Source organism: Elaeis guineensis, chromosome 1 (assembly GCF_000442705.2).
Source record: "Elaeis guineensis isolate ETL-2024a chromosome 1, EG11, whole genome shotgun sequence".
Lineage (NCBI taxonomy): Eukaryota > Viridiplantae > Streptophyta > Magnoliopsida > Arecales > Arecaceae > Elaeis > Elaeis guineensis.
This window is the reverse complement of record NC_025993.2, coordinates 7,181,900-7,198,805: the sequence shown is the minus strand read 5'-3', so window position 1 is coordinate 7,198,805 and position 16,906 is coordinate 7,181,900. Positions and strand designations below refer to the sequence as shown.

The window sequence follows — 16,906 nt, the reverse complement described above, 5'->3', positions numbered from 1 at the left end:
GGATAAAGTCCTCCATTTTTCGCTCGGTGATCTGCGCCAAGGGTTCGGCCTCCACCCACTTGGTGAAGTAGTCGATGGCGACAACTATGAACTTTCTTTGACCCGATGCTGGAGGAAAAGGACCGAGAATATCGACCCCCCACTGAGCGAAGGGCCATGGAGCAACAATAGGAGCGATTTGGCTGGCCGGTTGGTGTTGCACGTTGGCATACTTCTGACAAGGTTCACACCTCCGGACCAACTCGGCTGCATCCTTCCTCATGGTCGGCCAGTAGTAACCCTGTCGCAGGACCTTGTAGGCCAGGGACTTACCCCCCAAGTGATTCCCGCAAATCCCTTCGTGCACTTCTCAGAGAGCATAGTCGGCGTCGGTCGGTCCCAAGCACCTAAGCAAGGGGAGGGAGAACGACCTCTTGTAGAGTCGGCCGTCCATGATTACATATTGGGAGGCCGACCATCGGAGCCGCTTGGCCTCCGCGGGATCCTCGGGGCCGATCCCGTCAGTCAGATACCGAACGATCGGGTCCATCCAGCTTGGTTCGGCCGTTAGTTATAGCACTTCGTCGACCCGGTCGACGCTCGGCTGCTCGAGGTTCTCCACGAACGTCCGACCCAAAGAGTCGAAGGCTGAAGTCGCCAGTCTGGAGAGTGCGTCGGCACGGGCGTTCTCCGATCTAGGGATGTGGAAAATTTCAAAATACCTACGGCGTGCCACGAGGTCCTTCACTTTCTGAAGGTATTTGACCATGGTCGGATCTCGCACCTCGAATTCGCCCTTGACCTGTCCCATGATCAGCTGAGAATCGGAGAATGCCCGGAGGCTGTCGACGCCCAGTTCCCTCGCCATCCTCAAGCCAGCGAGGAGTGCCTCGTATTCGGCTTGGTTGTTGGAGGCCTTGAAGTCGAATCGGAGGGCGTACTCGGTGACCACCCCATCCGAATTTGTGAGCAGGAGCCCGGCCCCGCTGTCCTGAGCGTTTGAAGCTCCGTCGATGTGCAGCATCCAGGTAGAGACCGGGTCTGGCTCGGAGACCGCATCTCATCCTGGGTCCGCAGCTCCCGACCCTTGGTCGGTTGTCGGGCACTCGGCGATGAAGTCGGCCAAGACCTGAGCCTTCAAGGCAGGCCGCGGTCGGTATTGAATGTCGAACTCGCTGAGCTTCATCGCCCACTTTGTCAGTCATCCAGATGTATCCGGTCGGCGCAATATCGCCCTCAGGGGCTGGTTGGTGAGAACCACTATGGCATGAGCCTGAAAATATGGACGGAGTCGTTGTGCGGAGACGGTCAGGGTGAAAATCATCTTTTTCGTCTCCGAATATCTGGCTTCGGTGCCGTGGAGCACCTTGCTGGTATAGTAGATAGGCTGATGGGTTCGGTTCTCATTTTCTCGGACGAGCACCGAACTGACCGCCTCAGAGGATGTGGCCAAGTAGAGATACAAGGTCTCCCCGACCTGCGGCTTTACGAGCAGCGACGGGGAAGCCAAGTACTTCTTCAGATCTTCGAAGGCCCGTTGGCACTCATCCGACCAAGAAAAACCACTTGCCTGGCGTAAGGTTTTGAAAAATGGAAGGCACCTTTCAGCTGATCGAGAAATGAATCGGCTAAGAGCGGCGATTTTTTCGTTCAGCTGTTGGACCTCCTTCTTGGTATTCGGATGACGCATGTCGAGGATCGCCTTTATTTTCTCAGGGTTGGCCTCAATCCCTCTCTGAGAAATGAGGAATCCGAGGAACTTCCCTGAGGTCACTCCAAAGCGCACTTGATCGGATTGAGCTTCATTCGATGTCGTCGTAGAGTGCGGAAGGTCTCCTCATGATCCCGAACATGATCCGGGATCTGTGCACTTTTCACCAGCATGTCGTCCACGTATACCTCCATATTGCGCCCGATCTGGTCTTTAAAGACCTTATTGACAAGTCGTTGGTAGGTGGTGCCGGCGTTCTTCAGCCCGAAGGGCATCACCCGATAACAGTAGAGGCCCTTGGGAGTCACGAAGGCGGTATGCTCCTTGTCTTCAGGCGCCATCCGGATCTGGTTGTATCCAGCGAAGGCATCCATGAAGCTGAGCAGTCAAAATTCGGACGTCGCATCCACCAGCTGGTCGATCTTTGGAAGTGAAAAGCTATCTTTTAGGCAGGCTCGGTTTAGGTCGGTATAGTCGATGCAAATCCTCCACTTTTCGTTGGCTTTTTTGACCATGACAACATTGGCGAGCCAATCGGGATACGTGGATTCTCGGATGAAGCCCGTTTCGAGTAGCTTGTCCATTTCTTCGTCGATGGCCCTCTGTCTCTCTGGAGCGAAGGACCTTTTCTTCTGCCTCACCGGCCTCATCGTCGGGTCGATGTTGAGTTGGTGGGTTATTGTCTCTGGGGGGATGCCCGACATATCTGCTGTCGACCAAGCAAATATGTCGGCATTGGCCGTCAGTAGCTCCGTCAATCGTCGTCGTTCGAAGTCGGACAATTGAGACCCGACCCAAACCTTTCGGTCAGGATTTTCTGCTATCGGGATCGACTCGAGCCGCTCGGCCGGCGAACCCCGTTCTTCCTCCTCCCGTTGGTCCATCTTGTCGATCGTCAGGGAGCCCCTCAACTCATCGTTTTGAGCAGAGATCTGGAAGCATCGTCGGACGAGCTGTTGATCCCCGCGCATCTCTCCGACCCCATTTTTGGTCGGGAACCGAACGAGGAGATGGTACATCGAGACGATTGCCTTGAGGGCGTTCAGTCCGGGTCGTCCAAGTATGGCGTTGTAGGCCGAAGACACTTGGACGACCGTAAAAGTCAAGTGGACCGTGCTTTGCCGTGGTTCGGTGCCGGCCGTCACAGGCAGGGTAATTTCTCCTTTCGTCGCGACAGCATCCCCGGCAAAGCCGATCAAGGGCATGGAGACCCTCTTAAGTCGGTCAGTTGACAGTTGCATCCGGGAGAAGGTCGAGTAAAACAAAACATTTGTCGAACTTCCATCATCAATAAAAATTCTTTTTACATCATAGTTTGCTATTGTTGCCGAAACAACAACAGCATCGTCGTGGGGAGTTTGGATGCCCCGAATGTCTTCCTCCATAAAAGTGATTACGTCATCCGGGCGTGGCTTTTTCGTCGGCTCCCCTCCCGCAGACGTCCCCGGGCCCAACCGCTTGGAGATCATATTGATGACTCCGGCTGTCGGCCGATTAGTCGCCGCTTCTTCAGTCGGCCGGGGTCGTCGATCGGCAACTGGTTGGGTCGGCGGGTTCTTCCAAAATTTACCGAGATACCCCCGACGGATGAGGACTTCGATCTCATCCTTAAGCTGGATGCACTGCTTGGTGTTGTGGCCGTGGCCTCGGTGAAATCGGCAGTACTTCCGACGGTCAAGGCCTTTTGCCTTCAGAGGCGGAGGCCGTCGCAGGTATTCTTCCCCCTCGATCTTCATTAGAATCTGTGCACGAGGAGTGGAGAGAGGAGTGTAGGAGTCATACCTAGGGCGTGTCGGCCTTGGAGTCTGTTGCCGGAGTGACTTTTGGTTTCGTCGGGGTGGCGAGACCCGACTATCGGTCGGGGGCCTGCTGGGTTCGGCGAGTTCCCGACCCTTCCTCTGCTTCTCCTTCGGGCCTCTGGGTTCGGCCAAGCGTCGGTCGGAAGCTCCTTCGTCCGCGCGCATGTACTTGTATGCGTGCTCCAGTAGCTCAACGTACGTCCGGGGGAGGGTCTTGTCCAGAGAGTAGGTGAATCGGGACGCCCTCAGTCCCCGTTTCATGGCTGAGATAGCCATGTCTTCGTTGAGGTCCCGGACCTCAAGCGTGGCCGTGTTGAATCGCGCCACGAAGTGTCGGAGCGTCTCATTTTCCCCCTGTTTGAGGGAGAAAAGGCTGTCCAATGTTCGCGACGGCTTCCGGCTGGTGCTGAAGTGGGCCACGAAAGAGTGCTCGAGCTGCCCGAAGGAGTGGATACTTTCCGATCGAAGATCGGAGTACCAGGCCCTGGCAGCCTTGCGGAGTGTGGCGGGGAAGCCGATGCAGAAGAGAGCATCGGTTGCCCCTTGGATCGTCATGAGAGCTTTGTAGCTCTCAAGGTGGTCGATTGGGTCGGTGGAGCCGTCGTATGGCTCCACATGCGGCATCTTGAACCGACTGGGGATCGGTTCATCGAGAACTAGTCGGGAGAGAGGTTGGGCGGTCTGGAAGTCGACGTCGTTCGAAGACTTCTGGCCGTCCACCTGCAACTGTGCAAGCTGACGGTCGATTTCCTCGAACCTGCACTCGTAATCGTCCGTCCGTCGGTGCTGAGAGACCCCAGGGGTGGAGTCTCCGAAAGATTCCGAGAGGGAGGCGGACGGCGTTCGCGGTCGCTTCTCCTTCCTCGCCTGTTCCAGCAGGGAAGGAGAGGGCTGCTGGGATCGTCGGTCATCGCGCCATGGCCGTCCCTCCTCCTCTCCATGGGAGCACTGTTGCGGGCGCTTGCGCGGAGGCGACGGGGATCGATGCGGGCGTCGGCGGCTGCTCCTGGAGGGCATCGGACGGGCCGCCGGTTGTTGCTGGAGGCTCTTGACCGCGTCCGTCAGTACGGTCATCTGCCATACGATGGTCGCGATCTGCGCCTCCATGGTCACCGTGGGGTGCGGAGAGCTGGGCTCCGCTGCCGAGGGTGGTGGGGAGGCCTCTTCCCGACGGGAAGAGCACCTCGCCGACCCGGTGATCCTTGATCGCTGGGCTCTTGTCTTCGTCATCGTTTCCCATTCCTGGTGCGCCAATCTGTTGCGGCCAATCCCCTCGTCGCCTGATCGCCGGGAACGAGCGCCTGCAAAATAGGAAGTCCACACTGATCGGAGGCGGCTCCGGCGGGGACCCTCCGACGGTCAAGTCAGAGAGGTGACTGGGCAACAGTGAAATGAAGACAGAGAACTCAATCGAGAGAGAGAGAGAGGGAAGCGAGCCTGTGGTTTCGAGGTCGAGAAGTGGAGATGGGATCTCTTGCACTGTTGCCTTCCCTGATTTATATAGTGGAGCACGATATGGCGTCGTCATTAATGGCGCGGACAATTGAGAAATTGTCAACTCACTGTAGACTGTCAGAGTCACCGTAAAAGGGTCATATCGCCGTGGGGTTATCAAATCACTAGGGTTGACATTGTCCTAGGCGGGACAATGCCCCTAGGTGGTAGTGCCGCATGTTGCTGTCAGAGCTGACAAGCTCTAGCGGCTGTACGGCGATCGGAGGAGTCGACCGACCCTAGATCGGTGGCCAGCTGAGTGGCGTCGGGTGGAGATTCGGGCCCCTCTGTTGGTCGGTGAGTCTTACGTGAGTCGGCCATCAGACTTCCAGGTTCAGTCGGTTGGAAAAAGTATGCCCGACCGACACATCCTCAGTCGGTTATGGACCGTCAATTGGCCGGTGATGGCGTCCGTCGGTCGGTCGGTCCCTCCGACCGTCGGTCGGTCGGTCGGTCCCTCCGGCCGTCGGTCGGTCGGTCGGTCGGTCCCTCCGACCGTCGGTCGGTCGGTCGGTCGGTCCCTCCGGCCGTCGGTCGGTCGGTCGGTCCCTCCGGCCGTCGGTCGGTCGGTGGGGTATTCCCCAACAAGAACCAACTCGAAGGGAAGTTGCAAGGAGGGAGACATGGTTTGGTGATCTTCTTTGTATCCCCTCTTGGTCCCCTCTTCCCTGTCCTTTTATAGCAGAGTACCGCACAGGCCAGGGCTCCCGTTAATTTCCACTGCTAAGTTTAGGGTTTTTTTTTGTTACAAACCGCTAAGTTTTTCCAGAAAGCTTTATGCACAAGTCGAGGACCAAATTATGCTAAGATTTTTTTTCTTCTTCTTCCTTTTTTTTTTTTTTTGAATGTAAGTGCAGGCTGATAAGGCAATTATCATTTGTGGATTATTCTCCTCTTATGTATATAGTCTTCTAATTTGATTTGTATTCCTTATTTGAACTTGCTTGCTCACCAAGTTGTATTAGATTTGTATTCCTTATTTGAGCTTGCTTGGTTACCAAGCTTACTTGCACACTAAATTGTATTTATATAAATATTATAGAATATCAATAAAGTTGAAGCTTCCCATTCTAAGAGGTCTAACCACCTAGATCTCTTTTTTTTTTCTCTTCTTCCTTTCATGCAAAACTCTGCATTTTCATTATTACGGTCCGATCAGCCTGGCTCATAAGGTCGGACCGGCTCCCGAAATACACTCGTAGCCATGTGAGCATAAGATGGCCCCATCCACCTATGAGATACTATCCGCTTTGAGGAGTGGACCTAGCATGACTTTGTCTCTTGGGGCCGCGTTGTGTGGGCTAAAAAGTGCCTCACAGAGAACTGGAGGGTACCGAAGCCTTATAAGACAAGATGGCCTGACAGAACAACCGATGTGGGATTAAAATCCCGCTCCCTCCACAATAGTGGCACCCCAGTTAGGGGACTTTACCTATTGGGGGGAGATCTGCATGGGTCATCAGTGTTACAGTCGGATCAGCTAGGCTCATAAGATCGAACCGGCTCTCGAAATGCGCTCGTAGCCACGTGGGCATAAGACGGCCTCACGTGGGAGTGGACCCCATTTGGTTTTGTCTATCTGGGCTACGTTGCGTGGGCCAAAAGGCACCTCACAAAGGGCTAGAGAGTAGTGAAGGCTTATAAGCTAAGATGGTCTGACTGAACAATCGATGTGGGATTAAAGTTTCGCTCTCTCCGCAACAGTGGTCCCCCCGTCAGGGGACCTTGTCTGTTGGGGGAGACCTGCATGGACCATCAGTGTTACGGTCCGATCAGCCAAGCTCATAAAGTCGGATCGGCTTCCAGGATGTGTCCATAGCCACGTGGGACCTTGCCTGTTGGGGATTGGATCGGGTCCCAGGATGCGTCCGTAGCTACACGGGCGTAAGACGGCCCCATCCACCTGTGAGGTATTGTCTGATTTGAGGAGTGGACCCCGTACGGCTTTATCCCTCGGGGCTGCATTGTGCGGGCCAAAAGATGCATCACAAAGGGCTAAAGGGTAGCGAAGCCTTATAAGACAAGATGGTCTGACTGAACAACCAATGTGGGACTAAAGTCCCACTCCTTCTGCAACATTCACCATGAGTATTATTCTAGTTTCTCATTACAACCTCCTCGACATGTGTATCACCCCATATCTAAATCATGGTGGCCTGAGAGAAGGATGTCGAAGACCAGTGAACTACTGGAGGATTGAAGCTATATCCGAACCCTATGATCCGACTCCTACTCACCCGTCCCGTGGTCCTGAGCTATCTTTCGAGGTCAAGAAGGGGCTGAGAGGATGGGTCCTCATCGTACCGCACTACGACGCACTCTGCATAATCCGTCTATATAGTTTAGAAATTCATTAGTGCTATTATATATATTAGTATATATAAAAATTTAATAAATAATATTTTAAATTATCATAATCCATTTGGATCTAGAATCTAAGTAATCACCGCTCCTCCTAAACTAGTATGTGGCCTCTGATAACTGCAGCTACCCTAGTACATAACCCAACTACTATATCTACAATAAGTAAATAATATAATTAAGTTAATAAAAAAATATATATAATCAACTAAATATGAGATTAATATAAGTTTAAAATTTTTATCAATCTATCTGCTATAACATATTTGCCAATGGAGCCGTCGATGTGTTTGATTGGATCCTATTGGCCTATCTGATTCTATCAAGCCCTCTATCATCGGTCAGAGTAGTCCTTACTGCTCCATTGATCATAGAGGGCCTCCTATATGTCCTCCTAAAACTGTCTCACTGCTTTCGAAAAAAATGATGCTTGGAGAGAAATTGATGATGACAATCGAACCAGCAAGGCTTACGACCATGCTCAAGTTGAAATGATTTTACATTCTTTATGCAATAAAAATATTCTAGCTTCCCATGAGTGCTCCATCTTAATAGCATCCCATAAGTAAGAAAATCACTAATGGTCTATATCAATGCAGCTTTCATTATAAAATTTTGCTTCTTCGATGCATCAAAAGTACATGTGCCATCGGACCATAAGAATTTCAGCTTATCAACAAGAGGCCTTAGATATACATTAATGAATCTATCAGGATGACGTGGTCCAGAAATGACTAATATAGGAAAGATGTTATATTCTTTTAGGTACATTTTCGATGGTAGATTGTATGGAGTAATAAAAACTAACCAACATGAATAAGAAGCTGCTATATGACTGAACGGCATAAACCCATCGATAGATAGACCCAATCGGATATTACGTAATTCTTGAGCAAATAAAGGATGGCAAGAATCAAATTTTTTTCATGCCTCACTATCTGACAGATGACTCATTATATCGGAGTACTTGTGAATCTCTTTTTTGTGCCATCTCTTCTATCCAGTAATATTCTTGGACAAGTAAAGCCTTTGAAGCCTGGGAGTGAGGAGAAGATATCAAAGAACCTTATATGGTATGTCTTTTTGATCCCTACCCTCTTGCCTCGACTTAAATCCGCTTTCACCGTATACGTCATATGAGCTCTTCAGTTGGTCCTCCTTATAGAAAAATATGCAATCATTATAATATATATCTATCTTTTTGTATCCATGCCTAATCTTTGCATCATTTTTTTTGATGTATAGAAGCTCCCAACAAACTTCTCATCCTTCAGAAGTATTTTCTTTACAATTACTATCATCCTATCATAACAATTTATCGTCATATTAAACTCGGCCTTTAAGTTCAACAACTTTGACATTACTAATAATACAGTATGTAGTTCACATTCCGACCATAGTGATTCATTAGCATCTCTCTGCACAGATAGAAATCGCCACTGCAAACTTCTGGATCGTTCTTCATATTTCAGTTAAATTTAGAATCAGTCACATTTATAACCATGTCTACTATTCTATCTGTGTCCCTATCCTGCTTACTTGTAACCCATACAACTATCTCCCACGTCTCCTCATGTAGATACCAATGCTTGTAGTTAGGTATAAATCCACTTCTATATAAATGGACAGTCATTGTATCCTTATCAAGCATTTCTGTATTACCATATCTCTTACAAGGGCAACAAACCCATCCTTGATGTGAGAGTGCCGCATTTTTGAAAGTATAATCACAAAAGTACTCTATGCCCTCCCTATATTCAGTAAAAATTTCTCCGTCGACTATTCGACGGTTCATCCAACTACAGTCCATGGCATACTACCGAAGGATTCTGCATATACAAATACAAGATAATTGTTAAATAATTATTTTATCATTCCAAATGACTTATATAATAAATACATTCTATCATCAACTAATAGGCATAGAAGACCCTATCCCATTCAAGAATTGCATTAATTCTATAGATCAATTACAGTAATCAAATAATATGTAATAGGGATCGAAAAAAATTTTGACAGTTTCTTTAGTTCTCCCCATATGGTTTAAGATGTGTGAAGAGAACTAAAAAAAAATATTATCCGAAATTTTTTCGAACCCTCAACATACTGTTTGATTACTGTAATGACCTATAGAATTAATTATATTTTCTAAATTATCTATATTAGACAATCAATTAACTAATATACATAATTTTTTCATCCGTATATAAATATATAAATGTACAGATACCGTAGAATATGTATGTTAATCAAAAGATAGGTCAATGGTTCTATACAATGTAAGATTTTTAAAATTTTTAAATTAAAGGATTCTAAAGTATCGAGCAGTATTGCAAACGGAGAGGGCTGAGACGTGCATCCCGTGCATGCGGACTTGGGTGTGCTAGATGACTAGGGCGTGCGCTCTATGCACCAGGGACTACCATCCAAGACAGTTGGGTCGTGAATCCCATGTGATGGGCCGAGCTAGGGTAGCCGTAAAGGTGCCCCCCCAGCACCCTAACAGGGCATCTAGGCATATCTGACTATGAAGGTTCCAAAATATCGAGCCGCATTACAAATGGAGAGGGCCAGGATGTGCATTCCACACACACAGGCTTCAACCGCAAGATGATCAGATCGTGTGACTTGCATATTAGGGACTGTCGCCCAAGGTAGTCGGATCATGCATCCCATACCGATGGGCTGAGTCGGGGCATCCATGGAGGTGGTACCCCTACCACCCTAGTAGAGCATCCAGACAAATCCCACCCCAAGGGTTCCAAAATATCGAAAAGCATTACAAATGGAGAGGGCCAAGATGCACATTCCATGCACAAATTAAATTCAAACATCATTTATTTAAATAAACATCATAAATTTAAATTTAAATATAAAAAAATAGAAGAGGAGGGAACGATATTTGGTGATGGCTCCGTCACCGCCACTGCCACCGTCGTCACTAATACTCACCAAGAGATGAGAGAATGATGAGGGAGGATGGTGAGGGCATGGGGACGGTGGATCCGTGCATGGACTATGGATCCGATGCTGGGGATGGCAGATCTAGTGTGGAGGATGGTGGATCCGACATGGAGGATGGTGGATCTAGCATGGGATGGTGGATCTGATGTGGGGACTAGGCCTCAGGGACTGGGGCTCCGACAGACTTTCGACGGTGTGGTGGAGGAAGAACGGGGGAGGCAGGGGTGCGGGGATGGTAGACCTGACACAGGGGAGGCGGATCTGGTGCAGAGGCGATGGATCCGATGTGGGGATGGTGGATTTGACGTAGGGATAGTAGTGCGGGGGCAAGGGCTCTGACAGGCTTCCGACGATGCAGCAGGAGAAGAATGGGGGAGGCAGGGTTGCAGAGACGACGGTGCGAAGATGGGGGCTCCGGCATGGTTCTAGCAAGCGACGGTCGAAAAAAGAGGATCGGAGGTAGGGGAAGAGTGAGGGACTTGGAGGAGCAGCAAAAAAAATTGATTGAAAAAGGGAGGCTTTTTAGGGCTCTGCATTGGCGACGGTGAATTTACGTCGCTAAAGTTATCGCTAATAACTAATAAAGATTAAATAAATAAATATTTAAAATTTAAGTTTTATAGCGATGGCAACAAAATGGTTCGTCGCTAATAGATCTCGATCTTTTAACGATAATTTTTTTATCATAATTATTTATCGATAAATATGGCTATTAGTGATGGCGATTTGCCATCGCTAATACAACATATTCTTATAGTGCCATATGAGTTAAAATCCATGTGGATGACTTATTTTATTTTACTTCAAAAAAATTTTAATGGTTAATATAATTTTAGAGAGCACCGACATTAGAGAAGAGGGCTGAAAATCTGTAAAACAAAAGATGGATCAGTAGAAACGAAAGAGCAGAGAGCAGAATAAGAAATTGTAGAAAATAGATTGTTCTGTTTTTCGGATCAAATTGTATAGCCTTCACAAAAGTGGTTACCGAAATTTCGTTCACCGTTGGATTGAGTTGAAATTTGGTCTACATGTTCTTAGCACTTGCTTTTCGAATTTGGATGGTGGAGATCAGAATTGGAATTTTCTAGCCTTAATTTCTGCTCATATTTTTCTTCAAGATTTTTTTATTTCTCTGATGATATTTCCTCAATTTCACTTGTTGCATCATTAGGTGTTCATGGCTGCTAAGGATATTGATTCTTGATGTTTTATTATGTTGAAAAATTGATGTATGCCTCTAGTTGTTGATAACTAGAGAGGAATCTTATGTATTCTTATTATTTGATTATAGTGAAAGTTGTAGGTGTCGGGTCATGGTTTTTACTCCTCACATTGAAGAGGTTTTTTATGTAAATATTGGTGTTCTCTGTGTTTGATTTATTCGCCGTATCTTTCACATATTTTGTTTGATTTTTTTGCTTATTAAATTTTCATCATATATAGTATGATGTATCAAAGCTTATAAATGTCATCGGTGATCATCATTTGAAGGCTTTCCAAAACAGCTTTTCCTTCATTTTGGTAAACAATAACCACTATCTAGTAAGTATTGGTCCGATTGGTTGATCACCTGCACATCAACTGAAGAGGCCATGGTTTTAATCATTTTATGGATAGGTTCTTTGGAGGGATATGCAACTATTATAAGAATTAGTGTAGGGACCATTCCTTTGATGAGTATCCACATTTACCATACCATATTAGAAATTTAATTATAAAAAATCAACCTACCTTTGGAATCTTGATGTGTTTGCACACATTCCCGATGGTGGCAATAGATGATAATCTCTTATCAATAGATATTCATCAAAATTACCTTAATGGATAATGAGGGATCTCTAAGAGCTATTTAGATCTTTAGTGGTTCATAGATGGATGTCTCAATCCAAGCATGAGGGGTTTAATGCAACTCATCAAAATTAGTAAAATATATATTTTGATATTAAGAGGAGGCTCAATAGAACCATCCAAATTTATTAAGAGGGTTCAGTGAAGGAGCGAAATAAAAGTTGTCGGAGAATAATTACGACTTCTGAGCAAGGAGAAAATTAAATAAGAACAACAATTCATACATCAAATAGAGGCTACTCAGCCAAACAGGATAATATTAGATTGATGTCGATGAGCGAGAAGTGCCTGGATTTTGCAATATATGAAAGATAACTAAATGTAGATTTGTCAAGCCAGCGTCACATATGTTTTCGTAGCAAAGCCTCACTTCTGAGCGGGGAGAAAATCAAATAAGAAGGTACAAAAAAAAAAAAAAAACGGCAGACAACAATTTATACACCAAATAAAGGCTACTCAGTCAAACAGGATAATATAAGATTGATGTTGATGAGCGAGAAGTGCCTGGATTTTGGAATATATGAAAGATAACTTGAAGTACATTTGTCAAGCCAGCGTCACACATGTTTTCATAGCAAAGCCTCAACTTTAGAAGAGGACTTAATTGGAACATGAGCCGAATTTGATGATGCCAAGTTCACCGTATAAGATGTTTTTTTTTTTTGGTACACCATACGAGACTTTCAAGCACCAAATCTTGTTTGGTTGTAGGTCGCGCCACGTGACAGCAGCGCTGGCATAATTTCAACTTCAGTCTCAGGTTCACCTCACCGTATTGGAAGAATATAAAATAAAATAAAATAAAATCTATAACGATTAGAACGAGACAAGGGTAATGGCGTCGGTCCGTTTCATCAAAGCAAAGAAAAAGAATTTATCAGGGAAAGCAGACATGGAAACGAAGAACTTGTTTGCGTATGCTTGTCGGATTGGATCGAGGAAACCAAGTTGGACCCTCAAACATATATGTTCTAAATTATTTGCATGGATTTGATTTTGTATTATAAAATATGAGGTCTAGCTCAGCTAATGTCAACCGGACCACTAATGTCAACCGGACCACTTCGAGACCATTCTTGTACGATAGAAACAAAGAGTTGATAAGTTTTTTTTTTTTTTTTTTTCTTTTTATGGCTGAAAAAATTTGTTTGACTACCGAGAATATAGGCCAGATCTGTTTTGTGTTCTTGGGAATCCTATTAGATGGCACAGGATTAATGGATTATTTAAATAAGCCCAAACAAGTTAGGTGGCGCTCCATCGCGGGATTCTTTTGGAGAGATAATATGTCCGAAAGGTCATTGTCATCCTTCATATGATAATCATGATCTTTTATTATGTCATCCAAAAAATACTATATATATATATATATATATATATATATATATATATATATATATATATATATATTATCTCATGACTTCACTCACATTGCTAGTGCTTGATTTGAAAAATCCTTCTGATTATAAAAAGAAATCTTCCACTGGAAACCCTCCAAGCAAAGAGATGCTCTCTTCTAGTAGCCTGCAAAACAAATTATTTCTTTTATCTTCTTTAAAAAATTTCATCAAAACCACTCTACAAATTGCTTTATGGAGAGATTCTTTTGGAGAGATAATATGTCTAAAACATCATTGTCATCCTTCGTATGATAAGCATGGCCCTTCATTATGTCATCCAAAAAAATGATATATATCATCCTTCATATGATAATCATGATCTTTCATTATGTCATCCAAAAAATATTATATATATATATATATATATATATTATCTCATGATGTCCGTCACATTGCTAGTGCTTGATTTGAAAAATCCTTCTGGTTATAAAAAGAAATCTTCCACAGGAAACCCTCCAAGCAAAGAGATGCTCTCCTCTAGTAGCCTGCAAAACAAATTATTTCTTTTATCTTCTTTAAAAAATTTCACCAAAACCACTCTACAAATTGCTTTATGGAGGGATTCTTTTGGAGAGATAATATGTCCAAAACATCATTGTCATCCTTCGTATGATAAGCATGGCCCTTCATTATGTCATCCAAAAAAATGATATATATATATCATCTCTCGGCATCCCTCTTATCTCTAGTGCTTGACTCGAAGAACCTTTCTAGCCATGGGAAGAAATCTTCTACATGAAACCCTCCAAGCAATGAGATACTTACCTTTAATAGTCTGTGAAACAAATTATTTCTTCTATCTTCTCTAAAGAATTTCATCAAAACCACTCTACATATTGCATGTCCTTTGTGAAGGTATACAAGATCTTAAATGTTTTATGATAGCCGAGGACCTTATCTAGAAAAAACTAGACAGAATGTACTATTTAGATCTCTTATCCTCGTATATGCATTCAAGACCTATCTAATATATACTCTATGTGAGACTAAACATGCCTACATCTATATAAAAGCATGTGCTAGTGTGTGTTTAATTCATTGCATATATATTGGAAAAAACTTGATTATTTATACGAGGCCAAAAGAATCTAAATAATACTTTTTGATTAGTTTTTTTTTTTTTTTTTGATGATGCCCCAAGGTTGTTATAAAATATATTAAAGAAAACCTGGTTCATGGCTCTTATAGACTAAGAGCATTATGACGCAAGCCCATATGAGGCCATCGAATCATGCTTGGTGAGTTCATATACCCTTCCATAAGTCCTAGCTCCGTGTAGTAGCCTTGCTTATGGTTCATGGCTTGTTGTGTATACTTGAGTGGTTTGAAGGCACCTTCACCACTTGTAATTCTTTTTGTTGGGACATCATAGCCCCATTGTTATAAAAGTATAAAGGAGTTCAAACTAGCTTGGTCATCGATGGGCAAGCCTTCTCCATATTCATTGGATAGAATGTGGGGTTTCATTGGGGTGAGACACACCAAAGCAGCATTCCTTATATGTTTTTAGTCTCATGTCATTTGAATACCAGGAGATCATAGGTCTTATTAAGGATAAATAAATAAAAATAATATCTTCCAACTAGTGTTTTAGGTAACGTGATATAAAAGCTGAATAATGAGATTAGAGATAAGAAAGCCCAATCATATCTTTGATAAGGCAATTTATTTTATCTTTTTAAGGAAATTTTTTGATAAATTAAATTAATCTTTAATTAAGAAAGTTAGTCAACAAACTACCAATGTAGCCTTTAGTTGACAGGCACTCTTTTTTTTTTTTTTAATTTTTTCTCCTATCTTTACCGCATTGAAGATTGGATATAACTTTGGACCAAAACACAAAATCTATTTCCATAAGCTTGCATTATGAAAACAAAGTAGTCATTATTAGTTATTATTACAAGAACTAATACTTATTCTTAGTGGAACTGGTCATCACCCACGGGTCCACGTAGTAGCCACGTGGTTTTGCAACCAGGTGAAGCCTTTTTTTTCATTGGGTTTGTGATGCCAGGAGCTTCAATCATATCTAGATCCACCTTTACCATGCCATGAGGCAACTCCCAGTCAAAACATTGTACCAAATTTGCTAGTGCAAGCTCCACTGTAGAAATCGCAAAGTTCATACCAGGGCAAATTCGCCGACCAGATCCAAATGGAATGAATTGGAAGTCATTCCCCTTGAAATCAATTTGATTACCCACGAATCTCTCAGGTTGGAATTCTTCTGGTGCCTCCCAAACTTTTGGATCTCTACCAATGGCCCAACCATTTACAATTACTCTTGTTCTTCTAGGAATTTCGTAGCCCTTTAGGCGACAATCATCCATGGATTCTCTTGGAAGCAATAATGGAGCAGGAGGGTGCAATCATAGAACTTCCTTTATCACAGCTTTTAAATAGCTCAGCTCACTTAAATCCTCCTCTTTGACCAAGCCTTTTCCTGTAGCCATGCCTGGAACCTCATCTTGCAACTTCTCCATCGCCTGCGAGTTTCGAACAAGCTCTGCCATGGCCCATTCCAAGACTATGTAAGACGTATCGGTTCCAGCACCAAACATATCCTGATAAGAAAGAAATTAATGAGTAAAAGAATGAATTGAAGCTTATACAAATCATCGATGATCATCCACAATTAGACTATAAACATAACAATCAATTGATTTGATAAATAACATATACTATCTAGTACATGTTGGTGCGATGGTGATTTGCATATTGGTTTTTCGAAAAAATAGTTAGTTGAATATTAGTTGGAAGAACAGTGCTTGTTACTAGGAAAATGTACAGAATGGTGATGATACTCACCATATCGTTCATGGAGATATTCATCGAGACTGATTTTTTTTTTTTAAATGATGGGCATACTATTATAATATTATGAATATCTTTTTTATTAGAAATCTCTAACCGTTAGTTTTTAGAATCTAAATGGATGTGTCAACCTCGTTCTTCTAATATCTCATGAATTAGTTAATTTTAATATTATTTGAGTAAAATGGTGGAAACATATTATTATATTTTATTAATAAATGAAAGGTAGAGGACAAAATCAACAGTAGAGAAAGCAAGAAAAAAAAAGGAGGTGGGGCGTGGGGGTGGGGGAAGGAAAGTAGACATGCCTCTCTCTCTCTTTAGATTCCTCTCTCTTTCTCTATTCTCTCAATCTAATTTGTTCGTTATTTTACTATGCATCCATAGATAGAGACCCTCTTTATTTATAGATGATTTTTATGATCTAATAAGTATAGAAGTCCTAACTCAAATCTGATTTGAATCAGTTCAATACTCATGAAAGAAGGATTCCCACATGAGATAAAATTGCCATCACATATAACAATCAAATT

The 16,906-nt window shown here is 44.1% G+C and overlaps 1 protein-coding gene across 1 annotated transcript in view; it reads right to left on the bottom strand.

Annotated features, from left to right (window-relative positions):
* The window catches only part of LOC140850886 (cytochrome P450 71A1-like), a 28,791-nt gene extending 12,902 nt beyond the window's left edge, over positions 1-15,889 (bottom strand). The window contains exon 1 of the mRNA XM_073251586.1: positions 15,605-15,889. Within this exon, the coding sequence (XP_073107687.1) occupies positions 15,605-15,889 (285 nt within the window). The remainder of the gene's footprint in view (positions 1-15,604) is intronic.
* Between the last annotated feature and the right edge of the window lie 1,017 nt (positions 15,890-16,906).